The 20,750-nt window shown below is 37.9% G+C and overlaps 1 protein-coding gene across 4 annotated transcripts in view; it reads right to left on the minus strand.

Moving 5' to 3' along the window:
- CLINT1 (clathrin interactor 1) overlaps window positions 1–18,024 on the minus strand; it is a 59,274-nt gene extending 41,250 nt beyond the window's left edge. For 2 of the 4 annotated variants that reach the window (XM_055325346.1, XM_055325345.1), the window contains exon 1: window positions 17,805–18,024. In XM_055325346.1, the coding sequence (XP_055181321.1) occupies window positions 17,805–17,845 (41 nt within the window). In that variant the 5' untranslated portion in view covers window positions 17,846–18,024. Of the gene's footprint in view, window positions 1–16,891; window positions 16,911–17,804 lie in introns of those variants that run through there. The other 2 variants (XM_055325348.1, XM_055325347.1) reach the window with 2 other exon arrangements.
- Between the last annotated feature and the right edge of the window lie 2,726 nt (window positions 18,025–20,750).

Consider the following 20,750-nt stretch of genomic DNA (forward strand, 5'->3'; position numbering starts at 1 on the left):
CAGGTTAGGGCCAGATCAGCTCTTGCTGAAATACAAATCCTATCTAAGCTCTCATTTTAAATCCTACAGTCTTCCTTATTTACCTTCAAGATGAAGTCCAAATTCCTTAACACAACACAAAAAGGTCCTTCATGCGAGGGATCAGCTTACTTTTTCAGTCCCATCACTGTCAATTCTCACCTCTAGGCCTCTGTACAAACCATTCCCTCTGTCTGAAAAGTCTTCTGCCTACCAATTCCTGCCCCGGCCTCACTTCACTTTACCATCAGATTTTGGTTTAAATGTCACTTCCTCTAAGAAACCTTTAACTCTGGGGATCTGCTGATATGCCCTTCATACCACCCTGTTCTTTATCTTGACCGGAAACTAAAACTAGTGTACTATAACAGGCATGTTTGTTTTGTCTCCCTCCCTCTCTAGACTGAAAACATTCAGAGGACACAAACTATCTTTCTCACTTAAAGATTCCCAGTGCCTATAACAGGCTTGGTGATAGCCGATGCTCAATAAATATATATCGAGTAATTAAACAAATAGCTTAAATAACTTCTTTCCTGACTACAAATGTCCTGGTGATCAGGACCTGCCTGATCTGGCCTCCATCTACCTGTCTAGCCTTTCCTCCCATTACTTGTTTCATTTCCTTTATGAGATAAATTATTTTATTGTATTGTAATAATTACTGTGTTACTAACTGAAATTTAAATATGCCCTTTCTTATCTCAGTAACTGTTCACTCCTGGAATCATCTTCCAGTTAAATTCAAACCCAGTTTTTAACAAAGATACAAAACTGAAGCTTACCTGATTCCTTTTTTTTTTTTTTTTAGTTTTTTTACCTGATTCCTTCTAATCCATGGATTAGAACCTCCCCTTCCTATGATGAAATAAACACTGCATTTATAATTCTTCTGAATTATGTGCCCTGTATAATAGCTATGAACTTAATTCCCCCTTAAAACATTAATTTTTTAAAAAACAAGTATGATTAAAAAACATGTTTAAAAAACATGTTTTTAAACAAGTATGTTTAAAAAACAGTTGATTCTCTTATTTGAGGATTCTGTGTTTGTGATTCTGCTCACTAAAATGTTCTTATAATACTAAAATCAATATTCACAGCACTTTCATGGTCACTTGTGAATATGTGACTCAAATAAAAAATTTGAGTCATCTGTGTGCACATTCCCAGGTGAGGTCAAAAATGTGAAATTCTGCCTTGTTTTAGTTCTCATACTGTAAACTAGTATCCTTTCCCCCATCTATGCAATGACATGATTTTTCACATCTTTGTGCTTTTTATTGGTGATTTTGCTGTTTAATGACCCTCAAGCCTGGTGCTGAGGTGCTGTCTGGAGTTTCTAAGTGTAAAAGGGTGTAAAGTGCCTTGCAGAGAAAAATACCTTGTCAGATAAGCTTTGTTCAGGTATGAGATATAGTGTTGTTGGCCCTGAGCTCACTGTCACTGAATCAACAATATATGTACTAAATGAGATGTGTTCATATAGAAATAGACACAAAACATGGTTATGCATTGACTGCATGATGAAAATGTGAATAGAGGCCCATAGGAACCAAACTCGGGAACAATGGTTTAGTATTTGCTAATTCAGTGTTTGTGGTGACTTTGTAGAACCTATGCAAGAAATAAATGCTCGTACTGTATATTATGCATTTTTATCTCCCTCTCAGTACCTAGCCATGAATACCTCACGTAAAATGTGTATTTAATAACTGATCAGTGAATACATAAATGGAATCTGTAGTCTCTTAGTAACAGAGAGGGGGATGGAAGACAAATCCAGATTAAGATATGAATAGAGGGGGCTAAAATAAACACCCTCTGACCAACAAATATACAGAAAATGACATGAGCAATATCATTGTCACAAAAATTTTTTTAAAAGGGGACTGGACCAGGGGTGGGGGTTGGAGGTGGTTCGGCACCTGGCTGGCTCAGTCAGTAGAGCATGTGACTCTTGATCTCAGAGTCTTGAGTTCAAGCCCCACATTGGGTCCACGTGGAGCCTACTTGAAGAAAAAAAAAGGCTCTCCTATTTTAATATGAGGTCTTTTGAAGGCATAGCCATAAAGACTTGTTAATTTGCTATATCCCCTAAAATTAACTTACTGACTCCTAACAAAAACTTAAAAAGTTGACACATTGGCACAAGAATTCTCTGTCTACAGAAACATGTAAAGAGCTAAATACTGAAATCTAAGGTTAAAAAATACTTCAGGGGCACCTGGGTGGAAGTCTGCTAGGCATCTGCCTTTGGCCTGGAGTCTTGGGATAGAGCCCCATGTTGGGCTCCCTGCTCATGGAGGAGTTGGCTTCTCTACCCATACCCACCTGGATCATTCTCTCTCATAAATAAGTCTTTAAAAAAAAAAAAAACTTTAAACCTTCTCATGCTCAGTGTCAACTATGGATTAGTGAGCCATCAAGAGCTTCCCCTCTACAGATGCTGTAATTCTTATACAAGTAGCCCTTGCTTTGCATGGCACCTTGTTAATCGAAACTTGTATACACTGAAACCATGTCTTTGCTCACAATATGTTACCACAGAAGAGCTGTGCAAAGGAGACTGCACAGCAGTAATTCTTGTGTATTCTTTCCGAAGTAAGGCAAATAGCACAAGCAACTGAGTACATTTTATTGCCCACTTCACATTTTATTCCATAAGATGGCCTTATTTGTTTATTGGTTTTTAAACATTTACCTAATTCATGGGCCAAGCAATGTTCTAAACCCTTTAAAAAATATTCATCTAATCTATCAACTTTATGAGGCAATTAGTATTATTATTCCCAATTTATAGATGAGGAAATTGAGGCACAAAGAGGTTAAGTATCTTGCTCAAGGCCATACAACTATTAACTGGTATGCTTAGGATTTCAGCCTAGCTAGTCTGAATCCAGATAAAGGTTCAGAGCTTTTGCTCCTAACCACTTACGTTATAATCACAATTTTAACCATTGCCCTTTTCTACTTGTCCCCTCTTGATCCATTATCCAACTGTGCACCAAAAGTAGCTATATCAGTGGAATCATTTCACTCCATTACTTATTGAAATTCTTCACCAGCTTCTTATTACACTTACAATAAATCCAAACTCCATGCAATGGCTGAACATTCCTTGAGACTATCTTCTTCCATTTCTTTCCATACTGTTTCCTGACTTTCTCACCAGCTTTCTCCACTTTGTTTATTCCATAATCCCTTCTTTCTGGAAATCTCTTTCCTCTACTCTCTTTGAAAATCTTTTAAGTGGGGATGCCTGGGTAGCTCAGCGGTTGAGCTTCTGCCTTCAGCGTAGGGTGTGATCCTGGGATCCGGGATCGAGTCCCATATCCGGCTCCTTGCCGGGAGGAGCCTGCTTCTCCCTCTGCCTGTGTCTCCACCTTTCTCTCTGTGTGTCTCTCTCCGCTTCTCTCTCTGTGTGTCTCTCATGAATAAATAAAATCTTAAAAAAAATTTTTTTTAAGTGTTAACATAAACACCAGGTCTTCAGAAAGGCCTTCTCCTCCCATTCTATTTAAAATGGTCTCATTTGGGGATCCCTGGGTAGCTCAGTGGTTTCGCGCCTGCCTTTGGCCCAGGGCGTGATCCTGGAGTCCCGGGATCGAGTCCCATGTAGGGCTCCCGGCATGGAGCCTGCTTATCCCTCTGCCTGTGTCTCTGCCTCTATGTCTATCATAAATAAATAGAAATAAATCTTTAAAAAAAAAATGGTCTCATTCATCATTCTCTCCTTCAGCTCCTTTTCTTCACAACACTTAAAAAATATAATTTTATTTACTTGTTTTTTATTTATCTCTTTCCACCAAAACTTGTTTATAGCTACACTCCAAATACCTGAAAGAGTTCCAAACGATCAATAAATATAATGAAATGAATAAACCAGGTCATCCTGTGGCTTCCTGCAATCCTTATTACAACACTTCATTCTCTGTCATATGGGTCTCTGATATGAGAAGCATACCTACAATTTTAGCCTTCTTATCAGAAATTATATAAGCATTAATATAATCTGTTAAAATCACAGTGTTGTATCTCCATCAAATTTCTCAAACTCTTCTACTCTTAACGTGCAGCTTACTTTTATTTGCTTTATTTAAAATGTGTAATTTTGCTTTTTAATACACACACACACACAATTGGTTTTTTAATTGTTGGAAAAATCCTCTCAACATAATAGCCAATTTTTTTCCAATTTAAGTCAAAAGGACTTCATATTCAAAATGAATTACATATTTGGTTTGCAGATAAAGTCTATACTTGAGATGCCTGGGTGGCTCAGCAGTTGAGCGTCTGCCTTTGGCTCAGGGCATGATCCCGAAGTACCAGGATCGAGTCCCAAACATGGAGCCTGCTTCTCCCTCTGCGCCTCTCTCTCTCTCTCTCTCTCTCTCTCTGTCTCTCATCAATAAATAAATAAAATATTTTTTTAAAAAAAAGTAAAGTCTACTCTTAAGATATACATCCAAGGATTAACTACAGAAAATTAATTCTCAATACTTATTTCCACAAATGTTCCATACATATTTTACACTTGTTTGCTAAATGGAGTGCCAACATCCAGCATTCTAATTAGAATAGTGTTGCCATAATTGAGACTTAAATTACTTAGTAATCAGTTGCTAGCATAAACAATCCAAAAGCCAAAGAAGAATTATAACAGAAGTATATGAATTACAGGTAGATGATGTAATAGGAAATATCACTGGAAAAATACATTCTATGGAAGCATTTTATTGACATAATCAGATTATCTACAATATATAGACTTATAAAGCACATTTTTATTTCTGTTTTTTTATACTAAATTGATTTGTGGAAAGCAAATTACACTGCTAGAAGTGGGAAGAGGAGGGGGAGAACAGCAATGTAGCATTCTTCACATAGCTTAAGTTTAATAATATGAAAGCAAAATCTCAATTATCTAAAAGAAAATCACCACTATAATTCAAAAAACCTCTTTGTCCCATGTGCCAACTCTACTGAAGGTGTTTCTATAAAGAATTCTAACATTTTAATTATAATAAAAATCTCTCTATATATAATCTATCCTATAATCTTTATTTAAAAAATCTGCCTCACCAAAACCAGGGGTCCTCAGAGAAATGTCTGACTCCAGGGCTGAAGAATAAGCCTGAAACACCTCATTCCAGAAAGTAACAAAGTGCTCAAAAAAAACCAAACCAAACCAAACCAAAACAAAACAAAACACGTATCAAAAGGATATAGGCCTGCTTTACAAGGCTCCCATTGGTCAAATCTGTGACAATTTGAAGACTGAAATAAATAAGGACAGTATGGATTACAATCTACTGAATAAAATGCAAATCCAAAAGGAAGGGGTACATGGAAGGAGGGGGAATAATGAGAGCTCTTCCTTACAGTAAACTGATAAATACATACAAAGATGGAATGTGGGGGAACAGTCACCAATTGTAACCATCACACTAAAGCTAGTTCAAGCAAGAAGCATCAATAGGTGCTAAATCCAAGGGGGAGTTCGATGAGGAGAAATTTTAGAATATCTCCCCACAGACTGCTTATTAGTTACAACGAGACAACACCTTGACTTAGTGCTCAAAATTAGCAGAGCATGCAGACCTGTGTTCCTACTGAAAAGGACAAGTTATTACTTAATGTAATATCCTAGCTCAGAATATATACCTGAGGAAACATCAGCTAACCTTAGATTGAGGAACAACCTTAAATATAGAAATAAAATAACTGGCCTATAATCTTAAAAAGTGCCAATATTATGAAAGGCAAAGAAAGGTTAAGGAACTCTTCATTAAAGGAGACTAAAGAGTCAGGATAAATACATGATCCTGCAAAGAAGCCTACACTGGAATGAGATGACTGACACAACTGAAATATGGATTAGAGAGAGATAGATTATTGTTTCAATGTTAAACTTCTTGAATCCGATACCCATATTGTGGTTAATAAGAAAATAATCTCTTCTTAGGAAATGCACACTGAAGTCTTGAGGCAAAGGTGGAATGTAACCTACTTTTAAATGTATCAGAAAAGTTTATGTGTGTGTGTGTGTGTATGTGTGTAGACAAAGTGGAAGAGGAAGAAAAGAGAGAACTTCAAGCAAATACGGTAAAATCTTAAAAATTAGTGAACCAAGATAAAGGATATACAGGTGTTTCCCCTAGAATTCATAGAATTTCAGGATAAAAAGTTATTTAGAAATTTGCCTAATTGCACAATATAGTAAATGTACTAAATGCCACTGAATTCAGAACTTTAAAAATGGTTGATTTTATATGATTTTCAACACAAAAAAAATTTTTTTTCATTTGCCTAAGTAACATACATAACTTGGAACGAAGTCAAACATCATGAAAATGGTTGGGTTTATGACCTTTTCATTCTGAGATATCATTTTCTTGAATCTATAATTTGGAGAACATTTAGTTCAGTCTTTTTTTTGATTTTTTTTTTATTTATTTATGATAGTCACAGAGAGAGAAATAGAGAGAGGCAGAGACATAGGCAGAGGGAGAAGCAGGCTCCATGCACCGGGAGCCCGATGTGGAATTCGATCCCGGGTCTCCAGGATCGTGCCCTGGGCCAAAGGCAGGCGCCAAACCGCTGCGCCACCCAGGGATCCCCATTTAGTTCAGTCTTGAACTAGGCAATGACTAGCTTTTGCAAGTGCAATCATTCTTCCATTAAAACATCAAAGAGTTTAGATGCAGAGTGAATGTTATGCTTTCAGATACAGAATGCAGAAGTTTAAAAGTTAAAGTTTATCAGAGTTAAAACACATGATGAAATTTATGCATATCTGACGTTTATCATTAATGTCATTTTATATTTAATTTATAATAAAAGGAATAATTAGTAATATAACATATGCCTATTTTATCCTTCTGGTACACCAAACACCACATCTCCTCCCCCAAACCATGTTATTAGCATGTCATGCAATCCTTAAGTACTTATATGAGTAAAAAGTCCTAATGGTTAAACATTTTACTCAACTAATAAACAGGCCAAAAACACCCCCAATGAAGCTCTTAGAACTGTTCTAGTTCCAAAGTTTCCATGTAACACAGTAACCTATTACCATATTTAATGACAAGTTAATAAAAGCTAGCAAAATGTTATATTTAGATACAATCATGATAGAATATTTATGACTCTAAATAACTAGGACACCCATTCCCTCTTGCTAGAAAAACTTTTAGTAAAATATTTAGCATAAAATATTTATTTGAAAGTTGTTTTGGAAATACCAGTCATTACAAATTCAACTATATCCTGTGGTACACATTATCAATTCAAGTACAAGTTCCTCAAGTGCAATTTCTAATAAATTTTAAAAGCCTAACCTCCCAAGGTAATAAATTTTAAAAGCCTAAGCTCTCAAAGTCCTGTTGTTGTTGTTTTTTAAGTATGGAATATTTTATCTATTCAACAACTAAAACCATTCCTACACTGTACTTAAAGCAACTTTAGACTTGCATTGTTTTGTATGTAAGTTTAATGGTGAAACAAGTTTTCACTACTGATGGCAGTTAAGGCCTCTTGCACAGGTGAGTTAGCAAATCAAATTTTTGTCTTATAAAGAAAGGTCAGTGTCATGTTTTTCTTGTCAGTAGGTATCATATATTAAACTGGTTTACCAAACAGATCAAATATCCAAGGTATTAAAAAAATAAATATAGTGTTAAGAATTTTATTTGTGTTATAGATCTCAATTCTAGTTTTTACAGGTATGGATAAAGTAGCTACTAAAATAATTTTAATAGTAAAAGTTTTACTGTTAATGGGGCTTAAAAGTTTATTTAAAAATTTCTACCAACTTTTAAATCTCTATTAATTAAACTAATCTAAGGGATAATAGTCTTTGTTCATCTCTTTTAATTTTGGGTTATCACTCTTCAAAGCTGTCTCACAATGACAGAACTAAATAAAACAAAAGCAATGAAGAATTTACTGAGAACACAGTGATAATATTTCCAGAATATATTAATTCATTTAATTCTCTTAACAGTCCTGGAAGGCAGACCTTATCCCATTTTTTATAGCAAAAGTGGACAAAATCTCTTATCACACCTCCCTTCCAATTACTCCTTCTACCTTTCATTTAAAGATTTCTTTCTTTGAGAGAGGGAGAGAATCTCAAGCAGACCCCCTCCCCCACTGTGTGGGGAGTCCAAAGGCCAGGCTTGACCTCACAACCCTGAGATTATGACCTGAGCCGAAATCAAGAGTCAGATGCTCAACTAACTGAGCCACCCAGGTGCCTCACCACCCCTCATTTAGAAATAAGATTGAAATCCAAAGAAATTTTCTTGGCTTGGACATACTCATGACCAGTATCTTTAAGTATGTGGCATTTTATTTAAAATACCCTATTAAGGCAATTTTATTAAATGTATTACCTGACTCCTTCAGGAAAAAAAATTCTAAAAAGAAGTACTGAAATTAGCTAACCTTAAAAAAAAAAAGTATAAAACACTTCTAAGAGAATGACAAATGGATAAAAAAAATTCTGTACTAGGACAACATGTGCATGTGAAAATTACATCTTTGTAGACACAAATGCTTGATATTGTACAGTGTGATTACATGAGTGATTTTTTTCATTTCTACCTGATTAAGTTCAGAAACACTGCTAAATATCAAACATTAACCAAAGCATGTAACTAAAAATCCCATCAACAATGCTAAAATGACAAATCCTGCACCTACTTCAATAGCGGTAAGTTTGTAAAACTACCTCTATATGAAGTAGAATACTTGATAATTTGTTTAAATTAAGGTTTTCATTTTTCACCCTTGATTAAACTTAGATTTATCCAAGTGTATTTCCAAGTCCAAAAAGCTAGACTCAACTTTTCTGACATACAGGAAATTACCTCCAGAACTGCACTACCAAAATTTTCAAACCTTTATAACTTATTTCTCCTCAAGGTCTTAAAAAAAAAAACAAATATCTATACTTGAAATTATTTAATTTCAATTATTTGGAGTAGGAAGGGCACTTCCTTTTGCAATGGAACATTGCAATACTTCTCAGACAGTATTCACTGATGTCATCCTATGCTTGGGATCATTTGGGAGCAGGTTCTTATCAGCGAGTGTACATCATTATTTGACCAGTTTCATATTTTGTACTTCATTTTTCATACCTTATTCAGCTTCATCTTTTTTTTTAAGCAAATACACTTAAAAAAAAAAGTATCTCAGGATGTATTTTTTTTTTTTTAACAACTGTACTCATTTATTCATGAGAGAGAGAGAGAGGCAGAGACATAGGCAGAGGGAGAAGCAGACTCCTTGCAGAGGCCTGATGCGGGACTCAATTCCGGACTCGGGATCACAACCTGAGCCAAAGGCAGACGCTTAACCACTGAGCTACCCAGGTGCCCCAGCACGATGTATCTCTTTCATGAAGATTTTGCTGTCTTATTCTTTTTATTCTCTGAATTACAACAGTATTTACATCCTGTATCTGAATTTTAGATATTATCTGGTATTATTCCCTATTTCTTTTTTATGTTCTTTTCATGTATATCTGCTTGATAGAATCATATGCTATCACTGGAACCATAAGGTTTCTCTCTCATCTTACAGTAGTACTCCACAGCGCGCATGGCAGATATTTATGAGCACTCAATGAAGCCAAGATTATAAGGGACAGCCAAGATTAGTAAGGTTACCAATAATGTACTTTCAGTTACTACATAACACTTAAATATTTAAAACCTATGCCAAAAACATTGTACTTGGATAAGTATACAACAGACTATGGAATATATTCCTAAATGCTCAATCTGAAGAAAAAGTTGGACATAAATTACAGATTAATACAACTAAAGGGATAGCAAAGACCACAACCTAAAGATCAAAGGATTATGTGAATTTATTAAAGTTGTGGAAGCTGGTTAGAGGACTACAAATTCTAAAGTGCATAATATGGCTCATAAATGTTACATTTTTTAGGATTAAGTAGTGAGCACCTTCACTACGATAGTTAAGATTGTCTTTTGCACCTACACAGACATCTGTTTGCTTCCCTTCTTTGAGGGGCATTATTGACAATTGACAGACATTATTCAAAGTACTGCGAGAGTTCAGAAAATTTTTCTTTTATGACAGTATATACAGGGGAAAAAAAAACACTCACTGAATTTGGCTCACAAACTTAGGAATTATGAATTTCTTTCCAAGTAATTTTCAATTTTATAAGGTATGTGCTAGTTACTCACCTTTTATTATAATAAAGCATCTTTTTATTTAAATAATGTCTTGTAAAAGTTAGCAAATACTGCTTAATATATGTCCTGAAAGCAGACACCTAGATTTAAATCTAGACTATTTTCTAGATGTGTTACTTTGGCAAGTTTCTGGACTTCTCTGTGGCCCATTTGATGGGCCAATAAACTGAAGATGACATGTATAATTGTTTTTGGCACATGGCAAATGCTAAATAACTATTAGCTTTTATTAAAAATAAAATTTAAAATATCGTGACTTAGGGGACCCCTGGGTGGTGCAGCGGTTTAGCACCTGCCTTTGGCCCAGGGTGAGATCCTGGAGACCCGGGATCGAATCCCACATTGGGCTCCCGGTGCATGGAGCCTGCTTCTCCCTCTTCCTGTGTTTCTGTCTGTCTGTCTCTCTCTCTTTCTCTCTGTGACTATAATAAATAAATAAATAAATAAATAAATAAATAAATAAATAAATAAATAAATAAATAATTTAAAAAATAAAGTAAAATATTGTGACTTAGAAGATTCACTTGGTAATATAAATTGGCTTATCAGATTTAACATAGTCAAAAAATTTATTGAGCACCTACTATATGTCATACACTAAGAGTTAGTAATATAGTAATAAACAAAGTCCCTCCCTTTAAGAAGTTTACATCCCAGGAGTAGCAGAAGAATACATGTAAATAAGCTAAGCAAGTAGAGGGGAAAACAGTGAAGTCGGTCAAAGTATGCTATTTTATATAGAGAATAAACAGAATCAGGCAGTTGGTGGTAGATGAGGTCAGAGGGGGCAGCAGAGAGACAGTACAAATGCAGGCTGGGAGGCAGTGAGATGGTAAGTGACTGAAGAGCTCTGAGGCAGATCTGATTTAGTATTTCTAAAGAATTACCAGTGCTATGTGGAGAGATGATAGGGTTAAAATTTTTATTTGGCTTCGTGAAAAATAAGCCACACTTCAAAGCCCATTCAATACCCAACTTATAAATATAAGCCAAAAACATTAAACTAAGGAAGATATTATTTAACCACTGTGGTTTAATTGTAAATAAAAATAATTTTAATCATAAAACCGTAAGTGGAGGAATGAGTATGTGAAATATCAAGAGAAAAAAAACCCTCAGTATATTACATTGGTCTTTAATGATTTACTAAAAATACATGAAAACAAATCATGAGAGAAACAAACAACTGAATTTTGAATGCATGCATTTTTTTCTATTCAAGAAATTTAAGGCAGGTAGCCTGGGTGGCTCAGGGGTTTAGCACCTGCCTTCGGCCCAGGGCATAATCCTGGAGACCCAGGATGGAGTCCCATGTCGGGCTCCCTGCATGGAGCCTGCTTCTCCCTCTGCCTGTGTCTCTGCCCCTCTCTCTCTCTCGGTCTCTCATGAATAAATGAAATCTTTTTTTAAAAAAGTTTAAGGTTATCTAGATGAAAAAAATTTTTAAGTTTTTATTTATTTGAGAGAGAGAGTGCGTGCGTGCGTGTGGCAGGGGGCAGGTACAGTAGGAGACTGAGCAGCAGACTGCCCACTATGCAGGAAAGCCTATGCAGGGCTTAATCCCAAGATCTGGGATCATGACCTGAACTGAAGACAGAGCATACCCAACTGAGCCACCCACCCAAGCGCCCTTAGATGAGAATTTTTGAGTGAAACGCTTCAAAAGCATGCATACACATTTACCACATAGCGGTGAATTTATGTGGGTGTTAAAATTATTTACATTTGAAATATGTAGAACCTAAATACTCAACTAAGAATTTAACAACTAAACAAAATTCCTATGTCAAAAGACATTCTAATTGGCACACTTTCCTTAAGTACAAAACATGCCTATTTATTGCACATTAACAAAATTATTCATATCTAATAGTTCATTAGTTAAATCTATCCATAAGTCATAAATAGCTATAAACTGGTTCCAACATGGGAATACAGTACATTCTTTTACCTGTATTTTGTTTTTAGGCTAAAGAGCTCCGGTAAGCCAAAAAAATTTTTGCCAACTTGGGAGAATAGGTTGAAGAATTGGAAAGGCCTTTCTGCAATGTGCTTTCCTTGTATATATTACTCATCTACTGTCAGAGATCACAAATTTGATATATTGTAGAGGTTTCTTTTTCTTGATACTATTCAGTTTAAGAATAAACCATCAACTTCAATTTGCCTTAAAAAAATAAATCTTTTTACGTTTTTACGAGGAATGTTTATATTAGCCCTATCCTTAAAATCTTAAAAAAATACAAAACAAACTGAACAAAAATCAGCAGATGGAAATTGCAGGACGTCTTCCCAAAGACTCTTCCCCAAAATATCTTTTTAAAGAGTTATTTCTGTAATATGCCTTATAATATTAAAGTAAAAGCATTTATAACTTGGTGAAAACAACACATGGCTTATGTATTAGAAATACTTATGAATTTTCCTATATGTAGGTCAAGATGTCCACTCAGATGAAGAACTTTATGAAAGAGTGCCCACTGAAAATAATGATTCATGGATTAAGACACAGTGTTTACATACTTCTAAATAACATGGTCTGACAACATCTTCATTCTTTTAAACACTATATCCTTTTAATTTTTTCGTTATAAATTTTCTGTATTACATAATAGCAGTAGGCATTTCAAGAGTTTATGTCAAATAATATGCTAATTGTTTCACATGAATTTACTCCTAACAAGAACCCTGTAAAATAAATATCATCTCCAATTCCTAGGTAGAAAAATGTAGAGATGTTGTTCCAATGCCCAAGACCACTGTTTCTTAGCAGCAGACCTAGGATTTTAATCCAGTTCTGATTTCTAAACCAAACTGCTTCACAGATCCATTAAATATCACCTGGAGATATAGTTGGAGAATGTGTTTTGCTAGCAAATTACTATAAAAAAATAAGGATGGACAAACACACATAAGTAGACTAAACAAGAAAAACTTACAAAGTGACGCCTTAAAAAAAAAAAAAGTTAAATATATTGTCCCAGAATGTTAAGTAATGTCAGCTGAGGCTAAAATGTACTTTTTAACAGCTAGATATATCTTAATATGAAAGATAAAATAGTAAACTTTCTTCAAGATTAAAATGTTACTTAAGCAACCTATACTCTTTTTTTCCTGGAAGAAATGTTAAATAAACATTAGAAATAAGAAAATAATACAAGAGCTTAGAAAAAGGTTCAACTGTGGAGCCACACTGTTGGAACTGTGAGTACTAGTAAGTGGTACTCAAAATTTTAAAAAAGCCAAGTACTTTTAGTGGATATATCAGTAAATAGATGAAAAACTACTTGTAAACTAACACTACAGGGCACAGAAAAACATAAGAGGCAACTAAGTGATTTTTAAAAGCATTCTGACAATAGTACTAAATAGGCTAATTTAAACTACAGAAATGCTGGCAGAAGATAAACTCTTCTTTCTTTTGAATTAAATTCTAGTATCTTCTTATAACTACTTACTAGAAGAGAAGGATAATTAATTATTCAGCAATAACAATTCTCTGTATCTGGTTCCCAAAAAGTTAATATGGGAAGACTGAAAAGCTGACAATCATGTTTGCTTTCAAATTCTAAGAAGCACACAGAACAGAGATTTACTGGTAAGATAGGGAAAATAAGGGGGAAACCATTTGTGACTAAAAGGCAAAGGTGGTAAGTTCAAATTGTAGCATATTTGTAATGGAAAGTTCCTTGAAGGTAGGTATTGTACTTTCTGCAAGTTCAGAAAATACAGTACTACTCCAAAAAACAATTAATGTATTATCTGTTGAAAAAACTGAATAAACTATTTTCTATAAAAGCCGAAAGTTCTCCTGCTGGGGTCTAAACTAGAATATTAATTTCTGTAGGTCTATTACATAAGCTAAACCTGTAGGAGCTAAAAATTCACATAACATCAACAAAAATCAACTTATGGGGGGAAATGCAAGCTATGCTTAAGAAAAGGACTTAAAATGGACTATCTATAGCAGCTGCCTATGTATAGGAGTTAGCCAGCACTATTTGAATCACTATCATAAAAAGAATAAGGGCCACTGATAAAATAGAGTCACCATTAATATTACTTCCTGAGATGAAAGAAAAGGATTAGCGGGGCTTGAATAATAACCAGGAGTTGTGATCCACCACTATCATGTCACTTTCACTGTATCTCCCAAATATGGAGAAAAAGTAGATCAGAACTGCAGCAACTTTCAATTTATACTATGTATGGGCTGACAAAATATAAAAGTACCCAATTTTATTACAAGAAGGCAGGTCACCCAATAATGGTCAAGCTAGTCCTAGTCGGTGGGAGTAGTGCCACTTATCCTTTCCTGCCACAGCTGCCTTTTATGCAACTTGAGTACGAGCGGGAGGAAACTGGTCTTCTAAGCCCCGGCTGCCCGATGACTTTATCTGCTTTTCCTCAGTGTTCTGCAAAACAAGCCATTTAATACTACCAGGAGGTGCAACAATTGTGGAAAATACCTCTTCACTCTCCAGGTCCTCAAGCTCTCAAAAGTCAATATTTGAAATACATCATTACACTTCAGAATGCCGCCATACTTGATCTAACTATATATAGCTCCAGGAAACAAATTTTGAAAGAGTGTATTTTTCTTTCTGAAATAAACCTCACTGGGTAGGGATATCTGCTAAACAAAAGTCCTAGTTTTCCTGAGTCATGGGTTGCACTTATTTACTGCATAAAGCATTTAAATATAACATTTATTGATTACCACTTTAAAAAAATCCCTTTTCAGCTGAAACTGTCTTTGGAGTATAATGACTTTCCAAAATTTATCTGCTATTATGAAATACTAGTTCCATTTCTTTCCCCCCAATGGAAATTCAGGGGTCCTAACAGCCACTGAGGTTGGAAATAGTCTTTCTCTATGCCAGTCCCCTCATTTTACAGATAAGGAATCTATAATCTGGAGATTTATTGTGATTCTCTCTAAAATTACCCTTATGGCTAGCTTAAAAGGCAGTATCAGAATCTGAACCCAGGTTTCCAAAACCCCTAACCGGTGCCCTTAGTCCAATTTTTCTGAGACTCGAGTCCTTAATCACTTCGTCCTTTCTTCAAGTTCCCTCAGTATAATATTATCCCTCTAATAATCAAAGTGGCCATTCTATAGATCTGTGCCTCCTCCATTATGGCATTTTAAGGTGAAGAGTCTAACTGGACACAGTGCCACAGGTAATGGTTCTGTAAGATGCTTATATTTTGAGGGAAGAACTTCTCTCCTGCCAGTGAAAGATGAAAATTAAATTCTGAGTATTTATCAGTAAAATAACCTCACATCTTAATATGTGTCAGACATTCACAAAAGCTTTAAAAAGCACTTGGTGGCAACATTCTTACATGTTCTTGAGTAACTTGGTTCAAGTCTCCATTTTCAACTGGGTAGTAAAAAGGAAGATAGATGTTCTTTATCAACAACCGTTCTCCCATAATGACTTGATAACCTACTTTCCTGGCAAATTTAACCTGAACACTTGAAGATTAATAGCACAGGTGATAAAGACAAACAATATGAACTGTACAAGAACAGCAAGAACATTGTCTTGATTTCCGTCTCTTGAAAAATATATATAGTTTCTGCAATTTGTGAGTACCACAAATTTAGTCCTCTAAGATAACAAGGTGTTCTTAGCGGTTTTGCTGTTCTCTGACTTAGAAATAGCTTTGTAGAGACTTTTAAACTTTTAAAAACTATTTAAGCCAGTATCTAAGTCTTTGTATCATATGTTAAAAAACAACCAATGATCCAGTAGGGCATGCACAGCACCCACAGAAAAAAAAAAATTGACATAAAGAACAACTAATGAAACTAGATCTGGAAAAGAACCATGATTTTATCTTTAGAAAGCAGAAGGCATATGAATAGCAAAATAAGCCCAAAATACATGTCTGAAGGCTTAACCGTCGTCAAATGAATAGTTTTTAATTTAAATTCAATTTGCCAACATAGAACACCCAGTGCTCATCTCATCAAGTGCCTTCCTCACTGCCCGTCATCCAGCTACCCCATCCCCCCACCTGTCAATTGAATAGTGGATAAAGAAAAATTATTAAAGCAGACCATTTTCAAATGTGGACTTCTCTTCTAATGTTTATCTCCCTCTCAATGCAGACATCTGCTACAGTTATCAAAAGTATAACTGATCTAAACACACCGTGTCAAGGGCTTGATATGTGAAACCTTTAGCCCTTAATCTTCACAACATTGTAAGGTAGGTATCTATCATTATTTTTACACTGCACCTAAGAGAACTGGGGCACATAATCGAGTAACTTGCCAAGGTTACACAGCTCGAACCCATCTCTGCAGGTTCTGAAACCTGTGTTTCTTTAGGTGCTCTACTGCCCTGGTGGCACAGCAGATTTGAAAATACGGTGAAACTCTTCAAGTTCTATCTGATGCATTATTATCCAAGCCACTATAAACTGTTTTGTTTTTTCTCAGGGATTTTTCTGGTGTCAAGAAAGACTCCATAGTCAGCCATCTACACTTCCTGATTTTAGGCTGGGTCAATGTCACAAACGTTTCGGTCACCACACGCTGCCTCATCGTTAGAACCCAAAACGAAGAGGACTGGTTAAATCCCTAAACTTTTATTTCCCGCTGCCCTAAAAGAACTTACTTAGCCACCGTTGTGTCCGTTAGGTGTTAAGGGTTTCTTCAGCGTAGTGACGTGAGGCATTAAAGTCATCGCTCAAGTCTTAATGGAAATCATCTATGTTATTAGTCATTTTACCTGTCAGAGCAGTTCAAAGCACATCAACAGGACATAAACCTGGGGTGTTGCCTTCTTTAGGGGAGATTTCTTAATGACCTGCCAATTAAACCGAAGGGAACAAGCAGCCCTCCAAAAATGAAGTGTAGTGGAAAAGGAAACAACAGAGGGAAAGAAGAACCACAAGTCCGGGCGGTGATCTACTTTCACTAGGCTTGGAAAAGCCAAGAAAGGATGAACCGATCCTCTTGAGCAACTTCAGCCTGACCACAATGGCCACTTGTTACACCTACCACCCACTCCAGCACTTCGGGTTCATGAGGAACTAGAAGAAACCCAGTACGCTCAAGCACGCGACCCGACCCGGCCTGCGGGCTCCGCGCCGCACCCCGGGGCACACACAGGGTCAGCGCGCGGCGTCCCTCACCCCCTCACCCCCTCACCCCCAAGTCTCCGCCGCCGCCCCGAAGGCAAAGCCCGCACAGCCTGGGGCCAAGTCAGCCCTCGGACGGGGCAGTGACCCAGCTCTCCACCACCCCGCGCCCTCCCTTGGCCGCAGGCGCCCTAGACGGGAGGAGCCTAGACGCACGGCGGGAGGAGCAAGGTGAGGAAGGCCCGCACCGCAGGGGAAGGGGGTCCCTTCCCAGCCTCGCCGGTCTGGACGAGCCCCGGGCCGGGAGAGAGCCGGCCGCCGCCATGATGGGGCTGGCCGAGCCGGGGGGCGTGACGCGGGCGGCCCCGGGCGGCCCCGGGCGGCGGGCCAGCTCCCCTCCCCCCTCCCCTGCGTGGGCCCCGGCCGCAGCTGACCCCCAGTACTCACGCTTTGTCCACCAGCTCCCGCACCTTCCACATGTTCAACATCGTGCCCCGCGCGGGCCGAGCCGCCGCCTCCCTCCCCTGATCCCCACGGACCCCGGGACACTTCCGCGCCGGGGCAGGTCCAGGCCGGGGTCGCCGCCGCCGCCCTCCGCCTCCAACTCCCCCAGTTAGGTCCTCCTCTAGCCACAGCCGCGGCGCCGCCGGTGACACGTCGAGACGCGGGGGCAGAGGCGCTGCGTGGAGCGGAAGTGCCCGGCTTTCCGCCCGCTGCGCGCGGGGCGCGCCGGGACTTGTAGTTCTCTGCGCGCCTAGCCGACCGCTTAAGCAGAGAGGGTAGGTGTGGTAAGTTTGGTGCTATTTGCGTCAGGCTTTCCCAGTCCTTTGCACCCTTCCCGGTGCCTCTGACCTTCGGAGCCAGAAGCTCGGGGGGGAGGAGGGGGAGACGGAGCAGCAGTCTATGCTTTAACGGATCCTCAAGTGTCAGAAGCAGCACTGGTATAGGATCTAGCCGCACCCAAACTTTGAAATGTAGAGCATTGCTTCTCCCCAGAAACAGTCCACGGCGCGCTATGATTTTGTACCTTCAAATTGAAGAGACTTCCGTGTAAAACAAGTCTTGTTAAAATATTACCTGAGAAAATACAGAACAAATCATATGCAAACAGTCCAGAAAAAGAGAGAGAGAGAGAGAGAGAGAAATATAAAAGTATTGCAATGTTATTAATAATGACTATACAGAAACGTTATTGCTATATGTATGCCTTCCTCATTGACAGAAGCATCACTGTATTTGGCTCCAAATATACTTTCTACTTAGAACCTGAATTTTCATACCTGTAAGTTGAAGAGGTTGTATTCTAAAACTTATTCCATGCTACTATCCCACTATGATGCAGTGGTCTTATATTTAGACGGCTACTTAATATCCTCTTTAGATACTTTATCATAAAGCTCAGACATTTAGTTCACACTCTATCTGGAACTAGAAAGGCAACATTAGGACACATCCGACAACTTGACAACCATTTATTCTTAAGCCTAAGTATACACATACATACCGCATTGGGTGTTTTATTGTAATGGCTGCTGTCACTTCATTTCTCATTCATTCATTTTTTTTTAAACAATGCTCATGTTAAAGTTGCAAGAAACCTTAAAATTCATTTGATCCAACTGCCTAAACTTTACAGTGCTTTTCATTCTATAAATACTTACTGAGAATTTTCTGTGTGCTAGTAGTTGGGAACAAGACCTACAAGCCCTCAGCTCTCTAGGATCTTAAGGGTCTTTGGAGCAAATATAAAAATCAAGGAAACATTTAAGGTAATTGCAGATAGATAGTGGTTGAAGAAAACAGAAGATAATATTATAGGGAATGATGTTAGAGGAAAATAACAGGGAGTATTTAGGGCCTCTTTGAGGACACTATATTTAAGCTAAAACTTGAATGATGAAAAGGAGCTTGCCATAAAAAAAGATCTGCAAGAAAAGAATATCTGGTGGAGGGAACAGATGAAGACTCTGATTCACAAGGGAGAAGGGAGATTAATTGCTGCCAGTTATGATGCATGTTAACAATGATCCTAAATCAAGAACCCAGAACTTCTGACCCCTAGTTCCTCAGGTCAAGTCACCCCTTCACACTGCATCCACTTAGTTACTGGAAGCATCTTTGAAAAGGGTTTCAATACAGCTTTAGGATTAAGGCCTTAAAAAAAAAAAAAGAGGATTAAGGCCTAAGAGAGACAAGTTGAAAGAATTGCCAGACAGAAAAGTATCAAAAGCAGAAATTGGGACAAATCTATCTCAAATCTTTGTCAAGATAGGAGTGCTTGGGCAGACATAAAGTGAATTGGATTGGTGGGGGAGGAGAGGCAGAGAAAGATGAGCAGAGATAGGTGGAGAAATGGGGCTTTCAAATGAGGAGTTTGTTTCCTGTAGAAAGGACTGTCCAGCCCGAGTGAGATTCAAAGGATGGAATGTGGCCAGAGGAGATAAGGAAGAGAACTACCTTGCAAAAACAAAAGCTCAGCAAGTTAACTTTCAAACAGGCAGGTCCAGGGTACACCAACAGAATGGGCCTGGCATAAAAATAAGCATCTTCCCTGCCCCGGGCCTGTTTGCACATTCATAGCAATTCACAATCAGCCTCACTAGAATCACCTTGAGAGTAAAATGTCACTGTCTACCTTGTTTCAACACCAGGTTTGGAAGTGCCTAGACTTATTCCCCGAGTTGTCATGCTGGCTAGAATGTAACACCGAAAAACTAGCCTAACTTTGATTCAAGAGAGTCCCTAATGGACTCAGGAGAACCAGACAAGGAGAGTTTGTTAAAAAGTGGTCTCCAAAGACTAACCATTTGCATGTCAACAAAGTGTTCCATTTTTGCCTTATATCTTGCAAGTTTGGGAGCAGTTTCCATAGTAACTTCTTTGTGGCAATTTAAATGTGTCCATTGTAGAAAAATAAATGAGAAAATGTCCCACTCACCCCCCTCTTCAGGAAAACATATTTTTTCACAAAATGAGCTGACGCTTTTAGTACAGCCAAGCCAACACAAGGTTTGAAAGCAAATGTCCTCAGATGTGTGAGGCACTGTGGTAGGTGCTGACTGCGTATCTTCTGTGGTTGGCTCCCTGGTGTTTCCTTCCGAGAACTTAATTCCTGTTACACAGGTGTGGCAGCTATGGGACGGCACAGACCAAATCTCTCTTTAAGAGAACCAGTTACAAGGAATGTGGATGGCTGACAGCTTCCAGCAGCCACTCCTCAGGCATCAACCTGACACCAAGGCCATGCTTTTACTGGGCTGTTCCCAGGCACCGTGTGAGCACGTTGGGGTCAGGCCATTTCTCCTCAGTGCAAGACTTCTGTACTGGGCAAGCTTGCCCTGGGCTCCCCATCAGCCTCGCCCAGAATTCCTTGAAGTTTCCTTGCCATCAGGC

Source organism: Nyctereutes procyonoides, unplaced genomic scaffold, assembly GCF_905146905.1.
Source record: "Nyctereutes procyonoides isolate TBG_1078 unplaced genomic scaffold, NYPRO_anot_genome, whole genome shotgun sequence".
NCBI classification, from domain to species: domain Eukaryota; kingdom Metazoa; phylum Chordata; class Mammalia; order Carnivora; family Canidae; genus Nyctereutes; species Nyctereutes procyonoides.